The sequence below is a fragment of the Macrotis lagotis genome, chromosome 7, assembly GCF_037893015.1.
Source record: "Macrotis lagotis isolate mMagLag1 chromosome 7, bilby.v1.9.chrom.fasta, whole genome shotgun sequence".
Taxonomy (NCBI): Eukaryota; Metazoa; Chordata; class Mammalia; order Peramelemorphia; family Peramelidae; genus Macrotis; species Macrotis lagotis.
In genome coordinates this window covers 120,967,235-120,993,703 of record NC_133664.1, presented here as the reverse complement: position 1 = coordinate 120,993,703, position 26,469 = coordinate 120,967,235, and the positions used below count along the sequence as shown (strand labels likewise).

The following is a 26,469-nucleotide window of genomic DNA, read 5'->3' as shown; positions in this document are numbered from 1 at the left end:
ATCATCCCCCACCTTCATGTCTTGGTACATACTGTCTCCTATTCCTGGAATGAATTCTATTCTTCCTTCCATCTCTTAGAATCCCATGTTCTATCTCCTATGGAAAGCCTTTCTTGACCATCTTAATTATTTGCTGTTCTTTCCCTCTTGCTTCAAGTTATTGATATACATATATATATATATATATATATATGTTTGTATGTATCTGTTTAGAAGTTGTGTCCTCCCATTAGAATGTAAGCTTGATGGCAAGATCTGTTTTTTGTTGTCATATTCTCAGTGCTTTGAACATAGTAGGTTCTCAATAACTACTTAGTGGATTGGATTATTTGGCTTTGGGAAGTATCACTATGAATCTAACAGCTTAAAATAAAAAACAAAACAAACCTATTATTCTTCAGTAGTTTTTAGTTCTATTCACCAACCAGGAAAGCCTGGTCCTGGAAGTAGTCCTTGGGTCAAATGGCCATGGCTACTGCTGGGCTCTGCCTGTACAATGGGAAGTGTAGAAGGCAATGGGATCCTGGGACCTTTTGACTCTTCTGCTGGTATGCCTCCTTAATGCTGGTCCTCTTCATCTCTTCTAGCATCTCAGTCCTGGATTATCCTTCCTGTGTCATCCATGATTTGCCAGATCTTACTGCTGAAAGCCTGGTAAGGAAAAATAAGCCTTAAAACAGACGTGTTTGGAGAAGGTGGCATTTGTTCTCCATTCCTTCTGTGTCTTAATGATTGCTCAGTTTTGAAGGTAAAGGTACACTGGAAGAAGTTTGTAGAACATGACATTGAGCCAATATTTTTATACAGTGCTTTAAGATTTGTAAAACACTCTACAAATTTAACTTCCTTTGTTCTCTTCAGCCGTTCCATAATGTGGTATAATTATTGTGTTGTGTACTTCAACTCTTCATGACCCCCATTTGGGATTTTCTTAGTAAAGATACAAGTGTGATTTACTATGGGATTTTCTTAGTAAAGACACAAGTGTGATTTACTATTTCCTTTTCCAACACATTTTACAGATGAGGAACTGAAGTCTACAGGGTTAAATGATTTGCTTAGGGACACAATAACTAGTAAATGTCTCAGGTGTATTTGAATTCATGAAGTTGAGTCTTCTATGCCCAGTTCTCCATCCATTGTACCATCTAGGTGCCCTTGGGTATCATTATTATCCACCCCCCTTTTACAGATGAGAAAACCAAGGTTGCATGGTGAAGAGAACCAGATCACACAGCCAGTAAGTTTCTGAAGTCCAAGTCTTTTCTGACTACAAATCTAATTTTGTGCTCACTAAGAGAAAAGCAGTATAAATGGCTAATGATGCAGGGAAACTGATTTTGGTGAATGGTGGGAAGCATTAGAGCTGAATATAACCTTTGATAGAAAGATAAATGAGAAGGGGGAAGGATCAATGAATAAATACTGTACAATAAATAGAAGGCTATTATGGTATAATGGAGAAAGACAATGTGGAATCAAAAGGCTAGTATCATAATGCCCAGTTTATGATCTCATGCCAGTTTACCCTTCTATAAACTGGGAGAGTATAATAACTTTGGTACATTTCCCTCCCTCCTTTTCAGGTCTATGAGAAATAAATACATATGAAAGGCTATATGAAAATATGTAAATATAATATATATAAAGAATAAGAAGGTACTATATAAATATATCAATTACAAGAGTATGGTTTTTATCATCATAATTATTATTAAACTTTTTGATTACTTCCAAAGATCTTAACACTTGTGGGTACTTTTTTTTTTTGCAAGGCAAATGGGGTTAAGTGGCTTGCCCAGGGCCACACAGCTAGGTAATTATTAAGTGTCTGAGGCCAGATTTCAACTCAGGTACTCCTGACTCCAGGGCCAGTGCTCTATCTACTGCACCACCTACCCGCCCCTAGGTGGATACTCTTTAAAAAAATTTTTATAACATTTTTATTTAATGTTTTGAGTTCCAAGTTCTATCTCTCCCTCTCCTTCCCCTCCCTTAGATGGTAAGAAATGATATAGATTATACATGTGCAGTTGTAGTCATTTTGTACAGGAATACTTGAATAAAAGAAAAAATGAAAGTGAAAAACAATATGTTCAGTCTATATTCTGTCAATATCAGTGCATCATCATTAGTCCTTTGAGATTGTGTTGAATCATTGTATTGCTGAGAATAGCTAAGTCATTCACAGTTTGTTGAACGATATTGCTGTTGCTGTGTACAGTGTTCTGGTTCTGTTCATTTCACCATGTATCAGTTCATGTAGATCTTTCCAGGTTTTTCTGAAATCATTCTTCTCATCATTTCTTTTTTTTTAATTTCTTTTATTTATTTTCCCCTAGTTACATATAAAAACAATTTTTAGCATTCATTTTTAAAACTTGGAGTTCCAAATTCTCTCCCTTACTCCCTCTCCAGATTATCATTTCTTGTAGTTCAATAATAACCCATTACAATCATATATATCAACTTATTTATCCATTTCCCAATTGAGAGAAATTCCTTTGATTTATAAGTCTTAGCCACCACAAAAAGAACTGCATAATATTTTTGTACAAATAAGTCCTTTTCCCTTCTTTGTTATGTCTTTGGGATATAGTCTTAGCAGTGGTATTGCTAGACCAAACAATATTACCATTTTATAACCCCTTTTGGGCATAATTCCACATTGTTCTCCAGATTGGTTGGATCAATTTTCCCATATCCCCTCCAACAGTCAACATTTTTCTTTTTTTACCAAATTAGCCACTCTGATAGATGTGAGGTGTTAATTCAGAATTGTTTTAATTTTCATTTCTCTGATCAATAGTGATTTAGAGCATTTTTTCATATGTTATAAATCGATTTGATTTCTTTGTCTGAAAAGTGCATTTTCATATCCTTTGACCATTTAGCAATTTGGGAATGACATGCATTTTATTTTTATTTTTATTTTTTATAAATTTCACTCAGGGTGTCTAGGTGGTGCAGTGTATACAGCACCGGCCCTGGAGTCAGGAGGACCTGAGTTCAAATTCAGCCTCAGACACTTAATAATTACCTAGCTGTGTGGCCTTGGGCAAGTCACTTAACCCCATTGCCTTGCAAAAAAAAGATAGTTATAAATTTCACTCAGTTCTCTATATATATTTAAGAAGTGAGGCCTTTATCCGATATGTTTGTTGCAAAAATATTTTCCCAGGTTTCTGCTTTACTTATAATTTTGGATGCATTGGTCTTATTTTTGCTAAAAATTTTTAATTTTATATAATCAAACTTATTTATTTTATACTTTCTAATGCTCTCTATCTCCTTTATTCCTAAATTCTTCCATTGCACATCTGATATGCTCTCTTAATTTCTCATGGCATCACCATTCAGATATACATCATGTACCTATTTTGACCTTATCTTTTCATATGGTTGCAATGTTGGTCTATATCTGGTTTCTTCCATACTGTTTTCCAATTTTCTCAGCAGTTTTTGTTCTAAAACTTTGGATCTTTGGGTTTATCATATACTAGATTACTGTGGTAATTTGCAATAATGTAATTTGTACCTAATCTATTCCATTGATCTATTTCTTAGAATAGTACCATATTGTTTTGATAATTACTGCTTTATGATATAGTTGGAGATCTGATAGGGTTAGAACTGGTGGGTTCTTCTGCCAATCAACACCATCACCCCTTATGCCTTAGGAGATGGTCTAATGAGCCAAAAGTTTGTCACTTGGTGACTAACCCTTTAGTGACAAATCTCTGCACTTGGAATGAATAAATACCAAAGAGAAGCATGAGTAAGGGTGAATCATGGAGCTGAATTTGGGCCCACATTTTGGCTGAAAAGTAGGATAACTTTTCCTGACTCTTTACTGTTAAGCTGTTATTATATGGTCTTCCTGGAGGGCATGTGTAAGCCTTTTTCCTTTTAATGTTTAGTGTAAATGATGTGTGATCTATAGAAAATATTTTGCCCTAAACCTCCTGAAGAAACATTAACTAAAACTATTGAGGAAGTATCGTAGGAAGTTATTATTCAGACAAATGAACTTGGAGTCCCTAACTTCACTAAAATCCAAAATCATATTTTAGACCTACTTTGCACCTAGATACTAGGAATACAAACATTCTTCCTGGGGTGTGTGGGAACTCAAATTTTAATAGGTAATTCAATTCACTATATTCTGTACTAGGTGTGAGTGGAATCTCCTCCCCAGGAGTACCTTTCATACAGAAAATTCTTTTTTCCTCTCTCTCTCTCTCTTTTCACATTTGTGTGTACATGCATACATACATGTAGCATGTAGACATACATAAACACAGATACATATACAACATGTATAGTACAGAGAGCTATTTAGATTCTTTCTAGAGCTGTGATTTTATTGAGTTGGATACTTCTCAGATCATAATCCATCCATGACTACTTCTTTCCAATTAGAATATAAGCTCCAATATTAGACTTTTGTTTTTTTCTTTGTACCTCCGACAGTGTCTGACTCCTAATAGATCCTCAATAAATACTTGATTGGTTGGTTGATTCTTGTCTCGTCTAGTTCTCCCCATGTCTTCCTACTTCTCTATACATCTTGTAACTGGAAATATGTTGCAGCCCACTTCTGTCTACCATGTGCCAAAAAAAAGAACCTTAATTAGTTCAGAAGAACTTTCTCTTAATGTAAATAAATATAGAACATAGAAATAATAATTTACAACTACCTTGGAACATTGACCAGATTTTGTCATCTCCTCCCTCCCACTCTATTCTGCCATACTAGTGCAATAGCCTATATAGCATCCTATCCCTGAAGTAGGGAAGATTTGTATTCCTGGAATCCAAATGAGCTTTACCATAGAAACAAGGCGGCACATGGCATATGAGGAACATTTAAGTTGACATTATTAAGACAATGCTTTATAATACATTATAGCTTAAATAAGCCTGTGTGAGCTAGCCTGGAACCTAACCACTATTCCTAACATTATTCTTATGGACATATCTCTTATGTGCCAAATGACCAACTTGTTGTTTGTCCTTCATTTGACTTGTGCATGCCTTGGATTTCAGGAAGGCAGAGTTGTGCAAAGTTGTCAGCCTCACTCTCTTTTCCTGAGTCATTGATGTCCAGTGTCAAGACAAAGGCCAAGATGACTTGTGATGGACCACAGCTCAACCAAACTCTAAAGTACTCCCCAGCACCTTCTTCAGCTGCCTTCATGGCTATTGCAATGAATGGTTCTCATCCCATTCCTCCAGAGAAAGTCTTTCCTTGCTGGGGGCAGACATGCCCCCATTCACTGTCAGCTTTGAGGACAATCTCTTACCCTCAACCTAGCTTAGCTAGATGTACTGAGAGTGGGGACCATGGATGTGGCAGCTACTCATGCTACAGCTTCTTGGAGCCACTGGTGAGAGTTGGGTGAATCTGATGTTTACCATAGGTGGATGAGCACCCCAAAACGGCTCAGTCAGTCCTAGCACCAGAAGTCCTAGTCCTCCTAAACATCTTACACACTGACTTACAAATAAGCTTTAGAACATGGACCAATTGGTAAACTGGGGGCAGAATCTAGTTCTTTCAGATCTCCATCGATATAAGTCCCCAAGAGACAAATTTAGAATAAACTGAATCTAGAAGGTGGTTGTACTTTCTATGGCTTTGAGGGAACTGAAGGTTAAAGTGTTGATGCTAGATTGGGTTTTGAGCCCAAGTAAGTGGGATTCCCAAATCCTCCTATGATGCAACAGTGTCACCTGGTGGTCACACTTGGTGACTGCAGCTTTTTATTTCCCATTCTAACCAGGAACTGGACAATAAGAAAAGTCACAAACTTAAAGGTTACCTGCTTATCGGTGACCTTTCAAGCTAGCAAATTATTGGGATATTGTGATGATTCTTAGGTTCTTAATGTAATACTTTTTTAAAATTTGATTGATGATTGCTGCCATCTTGAGACTAGAGAACATCAAAGAGAATGACTTAAAATAACAACAAAATCACAAGAAGGAATGAAGCAAACAATTCATTTATTAAACACCTGCTATTTGCCAGGCAATGAGCTAAGTGCTTTAAAAAAAAACTTAATTTTTCACCTAGAGGGTAGTATTATCATTAGCCCCATCTTTACAGTTGAGGAAAATGAGACAGACCAAGGTGAACTGACTTGCCCGAGATTACATAGTTAGTAGATTTCTGAGGTTAGATTTGAATTTGAGGCTGTATACTCTAGTTAGTTACCCTATCCTGTTACTGTGCCAAGGTCAATAAATGGCATGTTGATTTTAACTAACATATAGGTGTGAATGGTAGAATGTCAGATCTGGAGTTAGGAAGACTTTGAGTTCAAATCCAGCTGTGTGTGTGGCCCTGGGCAAGTTATTTGTTTGCCTTAAGTCCTCATCTACAAAATGAGTTATAGAAGGAAATGGCAAATCATCTGTAGGAAACACCAAATGGATTCACAGAGAAAAATGACTAAACAACAAAAGTTTGAATCAACTTACAATTTATCAGAAACTTGCTTCACTAGAAGTTGATCTACTCTAATTCTCATTTTAAATTTTTTAAATTTTTTTTTAGGTTTTTGCAAGGCAAATGGGATTAAGTGGCTTGCCCAAGGCCACACAGCTAGATAATTATTAAGTGTCTGAGACCAGATTTGAACCCAGGTACTCCTGACTCCAGGGCTGGTGCTTTAGCCACTGCGCCACCTAACCACCCCTCATTTTAAAATTTAATATAGGTCATGGATAGCTCCCATTTTTATCATAGTTTTTCTTTTATTTAAACTCAAGAAGACCCTATTCTTAACCTTAGTGTAATTCAAAGACAGTAGAGGGGGTAACAGAATGGAGGTGGATTCTTTTTGCAGAAAAAGATAAAGTCATAAAATGTGGGAGCTGGAAGGAGTCTTGGAAACCCCCTTCTCCTACCACTAACTAGTATATAATTTTGGTCAGGTTATTTGAATTTTGGGGGCCTGAATTTCTTAATTTTTAAATTAAAGCTTAGACTTGATCATCTTGAAGAATCCTTTCAGATGTACCATCCTGTGGATTTAAGATAAGTTAAATCAACATCAAGGTATATCATCATTTGCTTAACAAACAATACAGGTTATCTGGCACAATGGAAGATTTTACTAAATAATCTGCTTGGATTGTTTGAAATTAATTAAATTTATCATGTGGCATTCATTTCTCTAACATATCAGACATGTAGTTATTTGAGCCCTGCACAGCTAGAAGAACCCCATCTTTAGAGTAGGGAACTTCACTCTGATGAAACTCTTGGGTCACACTCTCTTGACAAGAAGGACCTCGTTATATTTGGGTGACTTCGTTGGTTTGTTGCCTTCACTTAGATGGCCTGAGAACATTAGTATTTGACATTCTCCAAATTGTAGTAATCAACCCCTCTTAGATGTTTCACAAAGCTCAAAAAAGGAACAATCTTATTTACAAGTTAATGGAAACAGACTGAACTTGCTTCCAAATCCATAGAAAATTTCCCCTTGTGCTTAGGCCTCACTCCAGTCATGTTTTACTACTCCTTAGCCATCTTCATACCAGTAGCCTTCTTTTCCCAGCTTTTCTGTTCTGAAACTATAATCAAATGAACTTCATATTTATTCCAGGAAAGGATGTATCAATCTACTCCATATGGTTCCTCTCGACAACTTTCCAACTGCCTAAGTTAAATGACTTATGCAAGATCACCCAGGCAATAAGTGTCAGAGACGAGATTTAAGCCCTGTTTCTCTATCTCCAGAGTTCTTACCCAGGCACTTCCTTATTTTCTTTATTCCAATACTGCTTTCTTAATTCCATCTGCTACACCAAATTGCCTCTCAAGCCTAGAAATCCAAATTGAGAAACAAAATGATTCCTGCCCCAAAGAACTTACATTCTCTTGGAGATAATTTGTCTCCAGAAATCTTTTGTTATAATTTTGTTATAATTATTTGTTATAAGATCTTCTTCAGCCTTCTTCCCTTAACCCGTTAATATAACAAATAAATCAGATTAACTGCTAAATATATCCATTCACATTCATTTAACAAACAAGTTTAACAGATCATTGTGGTGGGTCCTGGGGATTGTACAAAATTTAGATGAAATATAGTTCCTAACTTCACAATCTAATAGGGGAAGAGAAAGAGCATAATTCTGCTACTCAGTATTAAAAGAAAGACATGCTACAATGTTAGAAAATGCTAGAAACCAATTGCTAGCTATGGTCTAAGGAAGTAAGATACTGGTGATAGTAGAGGTAAATGAACAGAAGAGTTGGGCTTTTAAAGAATGTCTAGGAATTCATTAGATAAAGAATGGATAGTAGAGTCGGTATAGATAACAGTATTTGCAAAGACATGGGGGGGAGCACAAATTGTCTCTTGGGGAAAGGAAATAGTCTATTTTTGCTGAACCTTGTAGAGAAGAAGGTAATATTAAAAAAACTGAAAAGGTAGGGTGGTACCAGATAATGGAGAATCTTGAATGCCAAGCAGATCTTTATTTGGCAAGCAGAATGGGACCAGGTAAGGTGGCATAACTAGTCAATACATAGGAACATGAGAGTGGAGATGGGAAGACCTATTAGCAGATAAGTAATATCTAAGTGGGTGGTAAGAGAATGTGTGTTATTCCTGAATCCACATGAGGAAAATATATTTAATGTGTGTCAATTGGGTTCCATATTGCTGAGGCCGAGGATGATGGGGACTAAGAAATGCTACTTGATTTGGTCATTACAAGGTCACTGGTGACTTTGAGAACAGTGTGGAGTGTGGAGACTAAAGCCAGATTGCAGAGGTTTAAAAGCTAGGGGGTCAATTAATAAATATTTATTAAACAACTGCCTTGTCCCAGGCACTATTAATTGCTAGAAATACAAAAAAGAAACAAAAGATAGTTCATACCCTTAAATAGCTTACAATTTAATAAAGGAAACAATTGCAGGCAAATACATATAAAGTATGTTATGTAAAGGATGACTAAGAAATAACAGAAGGAAGAGACTGTAATTAAGAGGAACTGAAGAAGTCTTCCTCTAGAAGGTAGGATTTTGATTGAGACTTTAAGTCAGAAAGGTCAGTAGTTAGAGCAGAGGAAGAGAAGTTTCCCAGCTTTTGCAGAGAGCCAGAGGGAATGTTCTGAGTTGAGAGATGGAGAGTATTGTTCATGGAACAACCAGGAAACCAGTATCACTACATCAAAGCGTATGAATTAGGAATAAGATATTAGAAAACTGGAAAAGTAGGAAGGAGTCAAGTTATGAAGGGCTTCGAATGCCAGACCATTTTGTATTTGATCCTGGAAGCAAGATGGAGCCACTGGAATCTATTTAGTGGGGGTGGTTGGATCTGAGCTTTAGGAAAATGATTTTAGTGAATGAATAGGGGATGGTTTGGGGCTGGGGAAGAATTATGGCAATATGACAGAATGATGATTTTACATAATGAAAAGAATGCTAAATTTTAGTCTGAGGTTAGTGAAAAATAAGAGTGTAATTTTTTTCCCCCTCCAAGTTCATGGACCCCCTTAAGCAGCCCAGGTTTTAAAAAAACAAAATAGTGAGGAAGGTTTAGATAATTATTTCAAGAAGTGGAGGTGGTGGGGCGGTTAGATGGGGTAGCGGATAAAGCACTGGCCTTGGAGTCAGGAGTACCTGGGTTCAAATCTGGTCTCAGACACTTAATAATTACCTAGTTGTGTGGCCTTGGGCAAGCCATTTAACCCTGTTTGCCTTGCAAAAACCTAAAAAAAAAAAGTGGAGGGGAGAGATGAAATAGTAACTGGATAAATTAGAAACCTTCCTAGTATTGGGGATACAAGAAAGAGATTAATGATATATTTGGGAAAGAGAACCACTGATGAACAAGATCCTGGAGGGAGATGGGAAGGAATGGAAATAGGGATTAGTTTTAGAAGTGTGGTCAGAGGAAAGAAGGCCTGTGAATAACACTAGAGTTTTGAGGAACAGAGGAAAGGACACAATATGTTGGGGGGGGGGCATCCAACCTTAGTGAGACTCTGGTCTTGGTAGGAGAGAGAGAGGGGAATAAGAAAACCTGAGATCTTTAGACTTTAGTTTTCCCCTCAAAGACTGGGGAGCTACATGGCACAGTGGATAGAGTGCCAGACTTGAAGTCAGGAAGACTCATCTTTTTTTTTTTTTTAGGGGGTTTTTTTTTTTTAGTTTTTTTGCAAGGCAAATGCCCAAGGCCACACAGCTAGGTAATTATGAAGTATCTGAGGCCAGATTTGAACCCAGGTACTCCTGACTCCAGGGCCGGTGCTCTATCCACTGCGCCACCTAGCCGCCCAAGACTCATCTTCCTGAGTTCAAATCTGGAGATATTTACTAGCTGTGTGACCATGGGGAAGTCATTTAACCCTGTTGACCTCAGTATCCTCATCTGTAAAATGAGTTGGAGAAGGAAATGGCAAATCACTGCAGTATCATTGCCAAGAAAACCCCAAAAAGGGTCACAAAAGTTGGACATGGCTGAAATGACTGAACAAGTTTAAAGTTAGTAATTAACACAACATAGTTTTTTTTTCCCCAACCCATTTGTTTATTTTAACTAAGAAGTCTTAAGAATATATTTACTGAACTGTATACCCTACAACCATTCCAATTGTCTAACCAAAACAAATTCCGCCTTCTTCCCTTAATCAGTTTCTAAGTATTTACTATGCAGCTACTGAGGATATGAAGACCCTCCCCCCCCAAATAGACCTTACCTTCATGGAATTTAATAATTTAAATTACACTTATGAGCAAATACAAAATATACAACAAATACATAGAAGATAATTTTGGAGTGGGTGGTAGGGGGACCAGCAGCTAGTGAACTGGTGGGGGTTAAGGAAAAGCCATTGCTTAAAAAAATGACCCTTTGAAGGATGGGAGCTGAGAGATAGATATAAGAAGGGACTGCATTCCAACTGGGGCTCAGCCTGGGTAAAGATGTGGAAGTGAGTAAAGAAGGTTGAGTATGGGGATTAGCAAGTAGATCAGTTTGGTTAGAAGTTAAAATACATGGAGGGGAAAGAATGGCATAAGCTTAGAGGATTAGGCTGAAACCAGAAGAGTTTTAAATGCTAGATAGGAATTTGTATTTGAGCTTTTTGAGGGGAATATCATGCTTTAGGAATGTCATTTCCATAGCTGTGTGGAGGATGGATTAGAGATGAGGAAGAGTTGAAGCAGAGAAAGCAATTAGGAAACTATCCTAAGTCCAAGTAAGAGGCAGTGAGGGCTTGAACTAGGGCAGTGGCCATGTGAGCAAGAGTGGAATAGTAGACACAGCGCTGGGTCTGGAGTTAGGAAGACCCAAGAAGACCAAGAAGCTTACTAGTTGTGTGACTCTGGACAAGTCACTTAACCTCTGTTGGTCTCAATTCCCTCATCTATCAAATGGGGATAATAAACCCTACTTAATAAGATTGCTATGAGGGTCCGATAACTATAAAGCACCTAGCACATACTAAGCATTATATAAATGTTAGCTGTTGATAATGTGAAAAGGGAAATGACAATATTTAGCAATCAATTGAAAGGAAAGAGAAAGGGAGAGAGTAGAGTCAGAATTCACTCCCAAGTTGGGAACCTGAGTGATTGGAATGACAGCAATAGGGAAATAAGGAAAAGACATAGTGTTTTTTGGGGGGTGAATCTGTTGGATTCTGTTTTGACTGTAGTGAATTTGGAATGCCTCTGGGACATCTAGTTGAAAATGTTTAGTAGTCACTGTTGGTCATCTAGGTCACTCTCCAAGATAATGGTTGTAGACCCAACAATTGGCTTCCATGAGCTTATACTGAGCCCTCCAATATGGTCCTCCTACAGCAGCAGTGACAAGGAGGAGGTTTGGATAGTAGCCTTCCTCATGATGACCCTTGAAAGATAGGAGGCAGTGATTGATGGATTTATTTTCTAGAAGCCAGGGCATATTTACAATAACTTGAAAGTATTCTTTTTTTAAAAAATAATGAACTTTTTAAACCTCTGGAGTCATCAGGATGGTGTCAAACTCAAAAAGGAACAGATTCCCTACCAGCTGCCTATTGACTGAGAAAATCATAAATTACTATAATCTTTGTTTAAAATTTATTTTGTTAAACATTTCACAATTGGATTTTAATTGTAAGTTTTGCTGAGCTTAGAGCCCTCAGGCCACAATTTTGACACCTCTGATTTAGACAGCCTCTAAAACAGTTGGAAACCTCTAAATCTTTGATTCTTAGAATTCATAAAAGAAATTTTCCCTGAAAAGGAGTTTAATGTTTTTTCTGCAAAGCTCTGGAAAGGGAGGCTTCAAAGGACATGTTGTTCTGGGCTGGATCCTGCTCCCAGGACTCCAGTTTGGCCAATGATTGTCAGATTGACATTTCAGAGCTGATATTTCTTTTTTTTTCTTTTTTTTTACAAGGCAAATGGGGTTAAGTGGCTTGCCCAAGGCCACACAGCTAGGTATTTATTAAGTGTCTGAGACTGGATTTGAACCAAGGTACTCCTGACTCCAGGGCCGGTGCTCTATCCACTGCGCCACCTAGCCGCAACCCCCGCCCCCAAGAGCTGATATTTCTATAGGCCATGTGATACACATCGAAAATGTCCCTGCAGAGACTCAATCACCTAAACATATATTATTCATTGGTACTCTGACTCTTCTATCAAAAGAGAGAGACAGACAGAAGGAGAGATAAGGTGATCTGCATAAAAGAGGGGAAATTGATTTTTTTAGACAGTCTGAAAAAGTTCTTGAGAATTAAAGGAGGCATGAGAGAAGACATTAGTCTTTGCCCTGTACCAGAAAAATGCCTCCTGGGACTTTCTATGGCAAGAAAAAAAGACAAAACACACTGGAGTCTCAGCTCTCCAGGAAAAGGCTATTCACAGGCTTACATTATTTAGAGTCCTAGGCAGTTTACTGTGAAGCATGATGAAGAGAGTTGATCTATGATCAATCTCCAGAACAAACATTTTGGGAAGTAAGTATAGAGTACTTTATGTCTGATAAGACCATCATCAGGAGGAGAAAATTTGGGACACCGTTTCTGAGGTCTCCTGAGGCCAAGCTATGAGTAGAGCCAGTCTTTCTTCTCTCAAGCATTCATTGTTAGACTAACTGGAAAAGGATGGAATGAATTATAGATTACAGAACATTAGAACTGGAAAGGGACCTTGTAGGTCATGTCACCTGACCCCTTCATTTTACAAAAGAACTTGAGGTTCAACTAGTGTGTGACAGAACTGAGAGCAGACTCTAAGACTCCTAATTCCTGGTCTGTCAGAGTTCAACTACAGTGGCAAAGAACTGGGTTTAGAATCAAAAGACCTGAGTGTATCTCATTTCTTCCAGTTTCTGAGAGCTATGTGACCTCAGGCAAATTACTTAATGTCTCTGTACCTCATTTTTCTCCTCTGTAAAATAGGAATAATACTTGTCTTATCAACTTCATGGGACAGTGAAGAAAGGACTTTGTAAACCCTAAAGAGGCATAGAAATATAAATTTTATTCTTCATTATTAACAACAAATGTATTAATAAGGAATATTGTTATTTCAATTTTGCATTCTAACCATCTACCATATTGCTTCCACATAAGAGGTGTTTGATACAATTTTTTAAAATATTTTATTTATTTTTCCAACTACATGCTATGGTAGTTTTTACCTAGCACTTTTTTTTTTGGCAAGGTTTTGAGTTTTACATTTTTCTCCCACCCTACCTTCCCTTTCCCCTCTCCCAGTATGAAATCATTCTGATATAGGTTCTACATTTATAACCATTAATACTTATTTGTTAAATTAAGTTTATTATTATTATAGGTGTTGAATTATAAGGGAAGTATGAGTTTTCTCTTTTTTTTAAACTTTATTGATAACTTTTGCTTTTTATTCCAGTCATTTCCAGATATTCCTATACCTCTACTTTCTCTTATAACAACACCACCAAAAAAGTCAATAACAAAATCAACCTATAAGTGATCACAGTAAAGAGAGTATGATTGACTTTATTTTTTTTTAAGGCAAATGGGGTTAAGTGGCTTGCCCAAGGCCACACAGCTAGGTAATTATTAAGTGTCTGAGACCAGATTTGAACCCAGGTACTCCTGACTCCAAGGCCAGTGCTTTATCCACTATGCCACCTAGCCGTCCCTATGATCGATTTTAAACCTTTAATCCCTAGCTCTCTACTGAGAATAGGGAAGTTTCATAATCTCTTTTTTGAAATCAAGATCAGCTAATATGATTAATCTGAGTTTAGTTGCCTTTAAGTGTGGTTTTTATTTCCATTGTTATGGTCATTAGGATTATTTTTCTTCTAGTTCTGCTTTTATAAATATTACCATGTTTCTCTGAATTCCTCATACTCATCATTTTTTTCCAGTCCAATAATATTCCACACCATGATGCTCTTTTTTTTATTTTAGTTTTTGCAAGGCAATGGGTATAAGTGACTTGTCCAAGGTCATGTCTGAGGCCAGATTTGAACTCAGGTACTCCTGACTCCAGGACCAGTGCTCTATACACTGTAATTCTCCTGATTCACAATTTATTCATTCACTCATTTGTGCTCAACTTGTTATATAAATTCCCTAATTTGTTTCCATTAGATTAAGGTTCTGGAGGAAGAATTTTTTTTAATACTTGATATGAACTAGACACTATGCAAAGCACTTGCATTTGATCCTCACCACAACCCTGTGAGGTAGGTGCTAATATATTATCATTTCCATTTTACAATTGAGAAAGTTGAGCCAGAGGTTAAGTGATTTGCCCAGGGTTATACAGCTAGTGAGTTTGAGGTTGGATTAGAACTCAGGTCTTTCTGAATCCAGACTCATGTGCTACTACAAAAAGTATTGCTTTGTAAATTCTGGTGCCTATGATAACTTTGGCTTCCTTAGACTATGTGCCCAATAGTTAGTTCTCTGGGTCAAAGACTTAAATATTCTAGTGACTTTCCTAGGAGGACGCTCCTAATGGCTATAGCATTGATTGAGATCATGAAATGTGTTGAGGGATAATACCTTTGATGACTTGTACTGGCCTTTTAAAAAAGAAACAGGTAAAATGCTTTCTCCTCAGATTAAAAAAAAGTAATACAATTCAATAATAAAAGCAGAAATAGTGCTTCGCTTTTAGGAAGTCCTTACATGGTTGATAATCTCCTTTAACTTCTGTCTAACGTCTGTATAGTCATCGAATGAATTAACATTTATAAAGTACTTTTTTTTTTGGCAAGGAAGTGGAGTTAAGCAACTTGCCCAAGGCCACACAACTAGGCTGGATTTGAACTCAGGTACTCCTGACTCCAGGGCCAGTGCTCTATCCACTGCTCCACCTAGCCACCCCTGCATTTTTATAAAGTACTTCACAAATCTTAAGACAAATGCCCATTATTTCTTCTTATTATTATTATTACAACCTGACTTATATGGGGCAGCTAGTGCCAGACTGGTCTTTGGCAAGGAATGGAAATTCCCATGGAAAGGAATCCAAATCTGCTCTCAGAAGCACAAAGATTGACCCTGGTTCAATTTAAAGCCAGCTTATTAGAGTTGGGAAACTTGTCTCTGAGATTCAGTGTGCCACTCTATGTCTTTTCAGCTTCCTCATCCCTTGGGAAAATTCTAATGCCCACAAATAACTAATCATGTCACAACAGTTATACCCTTATAACTTGGCTTTTTGATACTTGGATGTACATGGTTTCCATGATTATTACTTTCTTTTCCCTTTCTTAAGAAATACTTTTAGAGCATTGTGGTGATAGGGAGTTGTTGGACTTATAGAAAAACTTGGTTCAAATCCCTTTTCACATGTTTACTAGCTATAATACACTCTTGTACCTCGATTTCTTTAGTTGAAATTAGAGGATGTTAAATTCAACAGTTTCTGAGATAACATTTTAACTTTATATCTTTTGAATCTGTAACCCCTAAGTTAACCTTGTCATCAGGTCTGCCAGTGGTTTATGATGTTTTGGGAGTAAGTACTAGATTTGGGGCTGTAGGATTTAAGTTTGAATTTTGGCTTTGCTCCTCATTGGACTAGTCACTTCATCTGTAAAGTGAGAGAGTTGGACCAGTTGGTCTCTAAGGTGCCTTGCCTTCAAGCTTTAAATCCCATAATCCTTTGATATTTACCTATCCTACAAATATCATTAATCAGAGTAAGATAATAGATGGAAAAGCACTTTATAATCTGAAAATTCCTATGTAAATGTAAGGGATCATTCTAAAATCACATAAGCCATATTTTATTCTGTCTGCAAAATGTTACTAAGAGTGGATGGATACCTGTTCCTAATCTGAAATCCATCAGTTATTATTGGTTGGATGCTCACAGACAGACACGAAGCCTAGAAGGGAAAGGAACCATCTGGTGAAAATGGACCATCTGCCATTTTTTCCTCCTCTCTCTCCTGCTTGGGAACGGGGCAGTCTACCAGAGTGTGGGTAGATGAGATGAGGTGATGAAGGGCTCAAGTTTCTTGAATATTAAATCAATCTAACACAGAGGACTCCAGCAGAGGATAGATGGGTGGGGGGGGGAAGTTTCAGAAAGAGACAACTTTTTTAAAAAAAAATAAAGTTGCAAGCATTGCATAAATATAATAGTGTTATATAGGGATGTCATCTTTTCTTTTCTGGTCCTCAAGCAAAAAGTCACAAAAGGAAACTTGCTCAAACATCATTTCAGAAATTTCTCGTACCTCCTTTGTCCTTCTGGCTAATGCCCCTGTAGACATGGAATGCCTGGATCATGGTATTGGATATAAATTATATTCTGTTAGATCTGTAAGACATTGAGCAGAAGAACAGGGAGGGAAGCTGAGAGCTTCTTTCCAGACTGACCATCCTTGCCACTTTTACCATTGCCACTAGATGGCACAGAGGATGGTGCTAGACCTAGAGTCAGAAAGACTCTCTGAGTTCAATCTGGCCTCAGATACTTACTAACTATATGACCTTGGGCAAGTCACTTGCCTCTGTTTGCCTATTTTCTCATCTTTAAAATGAACTGGAGAAGGAAATGGCAAACCATTCCAATATCTCTGCCAAGAAAATTCCAAATGGGGTCATGAAGAATTAGACATGACTGAAAATGACTGAACAACAAAAAATAACAGCAGGAAGAGTTAACTCTGGGGTGGCTATAGTGATGGCATATCCATATGTACTTTGTATTTTTTCTTTTGCTATAGGAAGCTGGAGACAACAATCAATTCTGCTGGAGGAACTTATTTTCCTGTATCAATTTACTCAGGCTGCTTAACAAATTGACCAAGTGGAAGCATTCCAGGACAATGGTGAGCTGGGGTCAAAGGCTGGCAGAGCAGAAGTCTGAAAAGCTCTATTAAAACAATAATGATAATGACCACAATAATAAAGAGCAAAAAAATGAGATAACAATGACAAAAATAAGAACAGGATAATAATAGCTTGATAATGTATTAGTCCTCAGACATAATCTATGAAACCCATTATTAAAAACTCCCAAGATATTAGCCATAACAATGACATCAAACAAAAATGATATGAAATAGGACTTTAATGTTTGTAAAGAGGCCTTTTCTGTATCATTTCATTTACCTGTGAAACAGGTACTATTATTATCCTGAGAAAACTGAGGTTAAGTGCCCAGAGTCAAAGAGCCAGTAAGGATCCCCCCCACCCACAAAAAAAATGGAGTGAGCAAGAAGACCACCAAGGTCCCTTGCAGCTCTAATTATCATTCTTTGATGACACAGCTGTGGTAGAAAGGGTTCTGGTTTTGAACCCAGGGGATCTAAGTTTGAATCTTAGCTCTGCTGCTTCCTACCTGGTGACCTTGTACAGTTTGTTACTTCCCAGTATCCTCCTCTTTAAAATGAGGAATTTGTAAGAGATCTTCTCAAAGGTCTCTTCCAATTCTAAATCTGTGATTCCGTGAACCTACTGTTCAAGTAGGTGTTCAGAGAATTGGCAAGTGCTGACCTTTTCTCAGATAGACTCTTGGTAGGGAAGTTTGCTTTCCAGTTTAAATGACATAATGAATGTTATTACTGGAAGGATATTGTACCACTGTGCTCATGGGGATTTTCCTGAGCTATTAAAAAAAAAAAGCAAAACCTAGAAAGATGGTTGCTATTACTGTCTTCTGGCTATTCCGTTATCGTCAATGACTGCATCATTCTGATCATATTAATCGTGGGTGGGGCTGCTGAAAATTTCAGGAGTAAAAATTTTGGTGTGCTGATAGATTCAAAAAGATTCAATGTATCACAACCTAGAACATCAAATTTAGCACTATGGTGGCTTTTGTTGGATTGTTGCTGAAGGTAATTTAGGTATAAATGTTCAAGAAATGATCCCTCCTTATCACCCCTGAGATATATTCTAACTGAGAATATCAAAAATATCAGAAAAATAGTAATTATTATTCTGTTAATTCAGTGAATATTCATTAGGAATCCACTCTATATAAGGAGGGATGCTAGGATTTAGATCTCCTGGGATCATAAAATCATCTTCAATTTGAAGGAATCTTAAAGGTCATGTATTCTATTCCCCTCATTTTCTAGGTGAGAAAACTGAATTCTTAGAGAGGTTATGCAATTGACCCAAGGTCTTACAGGTCCTCCATAAAAAAAAAAGCTATGGCTTTATAGAAAGAGGACCTATGAGTTATGTCTTTGTGTTATTTATATTTAACACTACTGTTACCACCATTTATAGACAAGAAAATCAATTGTCAGAGATTTAGCCATGATCACATAAGCTAGTAAATGGTAAAACCAATAGAAAATAATATTAGTAATTGTTACTATGATAACTGAAAATTATATAATGCCTTAAGATTTGCAAAGACTTTTGCATAACCTATTGCATTTGATAGAGTAAGTTCCTCATGGGAAGAGACTTTTATTTTTGTCTTTTTTTTCCTAGTTCCTTGCATAGAGTTTGCACATATTATATTGATTCTCTCTCTCTCTCTCTCTCTCTCTCTCTTTCTTCTTTTAGTTTTTGTAAGGCAACGGGGCTTAATGACTTACCTAAGGTCACATGGTTATGTAAGAATTAAGTTTCTGAGGTCAAATTTGAACTCAGGTCTTCTTGACTCCAGGGCTCTATCCACTCTGCCACCTAGCTGTCCCTCATTTTATGGGTGAAATTTTGACATTAAAAGTAGTCGGGTGATTTACCTATGGTCACACAACTGACTTTCTGCATATCAGAGGTGGATAGGATTTGAACCTATCTGGCTCTCTTGTTTCTAAGTCACCTAATCTTTTGAAACTTAAAATCCCAGCAAAAAATAGAGAAACACTAAAGAAAAAAATGGTGTGGGTAAATTTCTATCCTAATGATTAGGATATAATCCACCAGTGCCTGTCTAAATGAATACTCACGAGGTTTAGAAAGAACAGGCTCTTCCTGGACAGCTACCAGTTTCAAGGGGCTGTCTGTGCTGTACCCAAACAGTTGACCATTTATATGGCTCTGACTCTTCATGGTCGTGCTTCAAAAGTGCCTTCTTCTGTTCAACAGTGAACAGTCTGGTGAAATGTGAGCTGGCAGGAAGACTCTTTCTTACTATGAGTACAAAAGGACTTAGCAAAAGATAATTTATGTCCACTAATATAATGAGGTTCTGCCTTCATCTTTGGAAGTTTTTTTTAGAAGTTCCCTCAAAGATATTGCTATAGAGAAAAGAACTCTGGGCTGAGAAGACTTCCAGGTTCAAGTCACAACACTGTCATTAACTTGGTATGTGACAATAAGCAAACCACTTATCCAGACCTCAGTTTTTCCATTTGCAGAATGAGAATCTTCAGCTAGATGATCACTTAGAGCCTTGTAAGATTTAGTCTCTGATGTAACTAAAGGGAGAAGGTGCCAGATGTGTTTGTGAGAGGGGAGAAAACTCTTCCCTTATGGTCTAAACTTCAAAGTGTTTAGTAAAGATTTTAATGACTGCTGAATAAGAAGACATTCCTTTAAACAAAACCCAAACTAAGAAGTGTTGATGAGAGACTATGTCTTTTGGGTAGGGGTAGGTGTGAAGCACTGGTCTGAGCAAAGCAAATGCACCTATGGGCAGCCTCTCCGAAGGGCAAAGCATTTCTCTTGGCTGTCTGTAACACTGGCAGTGTTAATTAGCACCATGCCCTTGATATATATTAGAAACTGAATTACAAAAGGTAATGTCATTCCTCATCTAGGTAAGAAGAAGCCAATGTTGCAATGAGCCAAGAAAAACAGAATAACACTTCAGATGAACTATACACAAATAGATCTGTCTGGTTAAGATATTGTAACTCCTGACCAGTGAAGAGAGGAGAGGAGCTGCCCAGGAAAGTTTTCTCTTGTGATTCTAAAAAGATATTCTGAGATAGACTGCTTATCTAAGTGTGGGCTGGGTCTTCTGAGGTTGAGGAATTGCCAAGAATATGAACACGCATCACAAACTTTCCTCTCTTCTCTTTCCTTTTGCTACTGAGCAGATGTTGGTGGTATTTAAATCTGCCCCCATCCTCAAGCGGGCACTCAAGGTGAAGCAGGCCATGCTACAACTGTATGTGTTGAAGCTATTGAAGATCCAGACCAAGTACTTGGGGCGTCAGTGGAGGAAAAGCAACATGAAAACCATGTCAGCCATCTATCAGAAAGTGAGGCACCGCATGAATGATGACTGGGCTTACGGCAATGGTAAGCATCTGAGCATTGACCTCTAACTTGCTAAAAGTAATTGAAGCTGCTATTTTATCCTGTGCCCTGGAGAGGTGTTATTGCATGCTCTGGATGAGGAGAGAAACCACTATAGGGCAAGTCTCCTTGCAGTGACCTCTAGGAAACTACATGAGTTCTGATGTTTATGGCCTGGGAGGAGAAAGAGCACTGGACTCAAAGCAGGAGGACCTTAATTCTGCTCTCAGTTGACCATCTGACTTTGGGTCAGCCACTTGACTACTCTAGGTCTCTTTTTCTGCATCTATGAAAGAAAAACTGACAACAAAAAATAGGGGGCAGCTAGGTGGCGCAGTAGATAGAGCACCAGCCCTGAAGTCAGGAGGTTGTAGGTTCAAGTACAGCCTTAGACACTTAATAATTATCTAGTTGTGTGACCTTGGGCAAGTCACTTAACCCATTGTCTTGCACAAAACCAAAAAACACAAAAAAAATGAAAAATAGTTCACTCAATTTAACTTTGGGATGTGAATTATACACAGGGTCAAGTCAAGAAGAGGGGGTCATTCAGAAACATACAACTCTAGAGCAGATTTTTGTGATCCAACTGGCCTGGAAACCTATTAAATGAGGACATTGAACTAGATGAATCCTAAGAGTCTTTTTTTAAATCTCTAACATTTCATAAGTCTATTAAATCTAAGTAAGCTACCTTCTCTATTGTGCTACCAACAGAGGGGGAAATTTAAACTCAGGCAAAATCACATATACTGAAATTTTTCAAATGGTAAAACTGGAAATAGAACCCAGATCCTCTTGACTCAAAGCCCGTGCTCTTTCCATTATTCAAGTATTCATAGTTCCCTTAAACTAGGATTCAATCTGTACAGTTTCCTAAGAAAACATCTGTTTCATAAAGTAGAGTTGACCTGTGTAACCTGAAATAAAGAGGGGTCCATTGGCTAGGAATCTTGATTATACAGAAATGTTGGCAGTGTACTGATGTTGACTACACAAATAGGTTTGCCCTAGGTTTATGTAGCTCTAATAAAGGCTTATTAGCAGGATGGCATATGTTAGTTGGCATTTATAACTTTGGATAAATTAAAAAAACAAGGATGCCTATTATTGGTGTGCTCTAGGCATCATTGCACCCCTTCTACCATATCATAAAACATAACTAGCAATTTAAATTCTTGGGATGTTTTTAGTTAGGTGAATAATTTGTTCAGCAATTGGCAAATCCATCAGAAACTTTCGACATTTATTTACTTTGATGCCTTGTTGCCACCTTGCCTTCTCAGCCTCAATCCAAATTCTGCTTCCTCATAATGAATAATCACAACAGCCTCTATTCATATAAGGCCATAGGACTTACAGATGCTTTGCTTACAATTTTTCTCATAGTTTGGAGGTATTATTAGCCCCATTTTACAGATGAAGAAACTGAGATTCAATGGGGTGGAGTGACTTTCCAAATATCACATATACAGCATGTAAGTGTTACAACTGGGGCTCCAGATCCAAGTCTAGTGTTCTTCCTAGTCAATCCTCTGCTTTTCAATGAATCGATAATGAGACATAAAGGACACAAATTAAAAGCGGGAAAAAAATAGCATAGCTTGAGCATTTTTGAAGAGAATCCTTGATAAAATAAAATTAAAGCTTCTAATCTCTGGCCCTGAAGTAAAATTCCAAGTGATGCAGGAGACCAAAAGAGATGAACAGTTTTATTAAGGAGGGTATCCCAAAAGTCTTAAATTTTAAGAGCTTTGTTTACTCCTACTCCCACCTAGGTAATGTTCCTGGGAGTCACCTTTCAAAGCCTCAGTCTCTTCATCTGTAAAAATGGAATAGTCATATTTGTACTACCTATCTCCTGGAGTTGTTTTGAGGGAAAATGATTTTTGAACCTTAGAGTCTTCTATAAGTACATGTGAAACAAAGATTTGTCCCTGTCTTGGAATTGTAGGATTTCCACAGTGGAGTCACCCCCCATTAAGTAGATTTGTCTGAAGTTTTCCCCAAACATCAGCTTTGAATGTGGGTTCTTTTTCTAACCTCTTTTAAAGGTGGCCCAGTCAAACCATATAGGACCCTTAGGAAGTTGGCATTATTCCAAGGCCATTTTGGGAGTTGATCAAGCCAGAGGATGGAGAACAGAGAAATGGGTTAGGGTGAAGTTTCCTAGCAATAAATTCCCAACTCTTGGAAGCTGAAATTCCCCACTTCTACTTCCAAAGACGTTTGTGGATGGCCCCAAACTATGGGAAGCTGACTACCTTCTATATAAATTCAGTAGGGACTCTCCTGTGATGCCCTAGACCAAAACTCCCAGATATGTGTAGACTTCCCCATTGGAAAGTAAGCTCCTTGAGGGCAGACACTATCTCTCTTTTTGTACAGGATACAGTAAGTACTTGATACTTTTTCATTCATTGCAACCAGGTCAGAAAGATGTAACCCCAATGATATATCTGCTTCTTTTATCATTCCTATTCCTCTTTGCAATACAGACATTGATGCCAGACCATGGGACTTCCAAGCAGAGGAGTGTACTTTGAGGGCCAACATTGAGGCCTTTAACAGCCGGCGCTATGACAGACCCCAGGACTCAGAGTTTGCACCTGTGGATAACTGCTTGCAGAGTGTCCTAGGGCAGAAGCTGGAACTCCCTGAGGATTTCTATTATTCATATGAGCTGTGGTTGGAGAGGGAGGTGTTTTCACAGCCCATCTGTTGGGAGGAGTTACTCCAGAGTCACTAACGGGGCTCTCATCTGTCTCCCACACAAGTGTTGAATGTCATGGGGAAAACACTCATCCACCTACACACACACATACACACAGATTCACACACAGATTCACACACAGATTCACACACACACACACACACACACACACACACACATGCACAGAGGATCCTGCCCATTCTGCTCCTCCCACCTTTTAAGGTCTCCTAATTTTAATTCATATCTAAGTTCCAGGTCCAGAATGGGGAAGAGTTTGGTTTTAGGGGCTAGGGGAAAGGAGGGCAGCAGCCTCAGCTCTGGATCCTTCTTTCCCTACTCATCCTCTGGGAAAACTGTCTAAATCCAAGACAGATCTGGTGGATCTGAGCAAGGGGTAAAAGATAGGATCCTGGGACCAAAAGACACTACCCTGGAGTCAAATTTTCAAGATCCAGAACAGCCTTAAGTTCTAATGAGTCTTATGATGGGGGTGGGGAGGGCTCTAGACCAGAAGCACTCTGCTTAAGATCTTGGGCTAGTTTTCTCCTCTTTTCACCTTTTGCCTTTGGTGGCTATGAGAGCATTCCCTAAACTCTCTGGGGCTTTCTGACTCATGGCCCATTCATTTCAGTAAAAGACTCACAGCCATCATTCTCCTAAACTAGATAAGTGTAGGATGAAGGAAGGCAAATATTAGATTCAATCCTGGGTTTCTTAGGTCTTTGTCTGAGGTTTTCCCCAAATGTCAGTTTTCAGTGTGAGTTCTTTTTCTAATCTCTTTCAAAGATGGCTCAAACAGCTGTACCCAGTCAAACCATAAAGGACCCTTAGGAAGTTGGTATTATTCCAAGGCCATTTTGCAGTCAACCAAGCCTGAGGATGGAGGACAGAGGCTCCATGCATGCATGCATGCCACCCCTCTCCTTCCACTGCACGCACTCACACTCATTCTTCTAGAAATCATCTGCTAGAAGCAGAGCAACATTGATACTACAACATTTCTGTAGACTTTTTCCCCTAAAGGGGAAAACATAGGACCATTCCTAGATTAGAGAAAATGAGTCCTTTTCCCCAAGCCCCGCATGTGGGAGTATGGTGTATTGTATATAATGATTATTTTCTTTGTTCCCTAAAAAGTCTGTACTGGATTTCTAAATGATTGCCCTGCCTCCTCTGCAAGAATTTGACACCATTTAAGAAGAGACAACTAGTGCAGAACATCCAGGTTTCTTTCCTCAGAAAAGGTTTTCTAATTCCATGGCTCCTGAATGAACGCCTAAACTCTGCAGAAAATTACCCTTTTTTGCTCACTTCATTTTTCAAAAGACAAGTTAACCACAGGAGAGCATAGTTATTATATGAAAATTGTGTCATTCATGCTTGTATCGATTTATTTTTTAATTGAATGGAATGGCAAAATCATCCTGACTTACCAATGTTTTCCACCTTCCCACTTGATTAATCTTCCTACCTCTTCAAGTTCAGCATCCCGGGGAGATTTAGCAATGTTGCCACCACCACCTAAAACCCTTTATGCTCCTCAGAAATCTAAGGTCTGGCATGTCAGCCTTCTCCGTTCTACAATAAAACCACCAGCTTCTCACAGAAAGAAGGCTCAACAGCCCCTCTCTTCAAGGACCAATTGTCCCCCACCTGGCAAAGATATTCTACAACCTTATTATCTCTTTCTTGTTTGCCTCCCAAAATGTTCCTTCTCTTTTCTCTATGGCTCCAGTAAAGCTTCTTAAAACTCCTGCAGAAGCCGGCTGAATTTATTCACTCCTTCCCTTGTGAGGAATGGCAACTTTGATCCACTCATGGTGTTATTCATGTTACAACATGTTATTGATGCTCAATTCAATCTAATAAAAATTATATTAAGCACTGCCAGAGGCAGTAAGCCAATTATAGAGGTGTCAAAAATGTGGCCTGCCTGGGCCAGCAACCCTCCCCATTGCCAAGATAGTATTCATATGTGGTTGTCCAAGTAGGGATGCAGGCCACTGTGATCTTTTCAATCATCCATTCCCATTTCTATTTGAGTTTGACACCTCAATGGGACCCATTGAAGTGGGGAAGATCCAGGGCTGGTTTGTTCTCTGACATCTAATTCCATTTAAATCCTTGGTATACCCCTCCAAACTTTAAAAAAATATTCAATAATGAGTTCAGCATTCTTGGTTTTCTCTGCAGTTCTATGGATTTTATTTTAGGCATTTGAAAACATTCCAAGAAGGTACCTCTAAGCTTCCTTAGACTAATAAAGGTATGTGAGATACCAAAAATGTTAAGAAACCCTGCTCTCAGACTATAAGTTGCAGAAAAAAATCTTCCAAAGCAGTGATTGTCAACGCCAACAAAATATGTTCAGACCAAAATAAAAAATGGGAGAGCAAGGAATGGTGCTGAGTATTAGAGAAGATTCAACGATGATAATATAGGCCCTGTCCTGAAGGTGGGTATATTTAGTGGGGATGCATATGCATATGCCAATGACCATACACAATGGTATGTAATATTTACATGAGAGGAACCCATAAAAAACTCTATGAGGTCAGAGGCAAGAATGATCCCAGAAAGGAAATAAAGCAAAACCACAATAATTAGATAATCAGGTATTCAGCTTTGGGACAGAATATGAGCGTGTTAGCCATGAAATTTCATGTGACTTAAGGTTTTAGTTGGGTATAAGACAGTGTTGGTGGAGTTATATCCATTTGCTGGACATAGTGTCTGTAAATTAGTCTAGAATCAAACTGGTAGTGATTTGAATGAGATGGCAACTTTCCAGGAAATAGCAGTCATAAATATATTTATTTCATAGGCCTCTAAAGAATTCACATTCTTAAAGAGCATACTAAGGCTTTTTTTGTAATTGTTTCATATTTAATGACATACTAATTTAACATTTTTCTTAATTCTGAGATCAAAATTTATTTTCTGGGGCAGCTAGGTGGCACAGTGGATAAAGCCCTGGAGTCAGGAGTACCTGGGTTCAAATCCGGTCTCAAATACTTAATGATTACCTAGCTGTGTGGCCTTGGGCAAGCCACTTAACCCCA

At 38.1% G+C, this 26,469-nt stretch overlaps 1 protein-coding gene and 1 long non-coding RNA gene across 5 annotated transcripts in view; one reads left to right on the top strand and one right to left on the bottom strand.

Annotated features, from left to right (window-relative positions):
* STRIP2 (striatin interacting protein 2) overlaps positions 1-25,315 on the top strand; it is a 67,172-nt gene extending 41,857 nt beyond the window's left edge. For all 4 annotated transcript variants that reach the window (XM_074193711.1, XM_074193710.1, XM_074193709.1 and 1 more), the window contains 4 exons: positions 588-654; positions 17,211-17,315; positions 20,493-20,697; positions 23,193-25,315. In XM_074193711.1, coding sequence (XP_074049812.1) covers positions 588-654; positions 17,211-17,315; positions 20,493-20,697; positions 23,193-23,443 — 628 coding nt within the window. In that variant the 3' untranslated portion in view covers positions 23,444-25,315. The remainder of the gene's footprint in view (positions 1-587; positions 655-17,210; positions 17,316-20,492; positions 20,698-23,192) is intronic.
* LOC141492952 (uncharacterized) overlaps positions 4,339-26,469 on the bottom strand; it is a 39,779-nt gene continuing 17,648 nt past the window's right edge. The window contains exons 2-3 of the long non-coding RNA XR_012470089.1: positions 7,763-7,838; positions 4,339-4,604 (exon numbers count right to left, since the gene is read on the bottom strand). This is a non-coding gene — a long non-coding RNA (uncharacterized LOC141492952). The remainder of the gene's footprint in view (positions 4,605-7,762; positions 7,839-26,469) is intronic.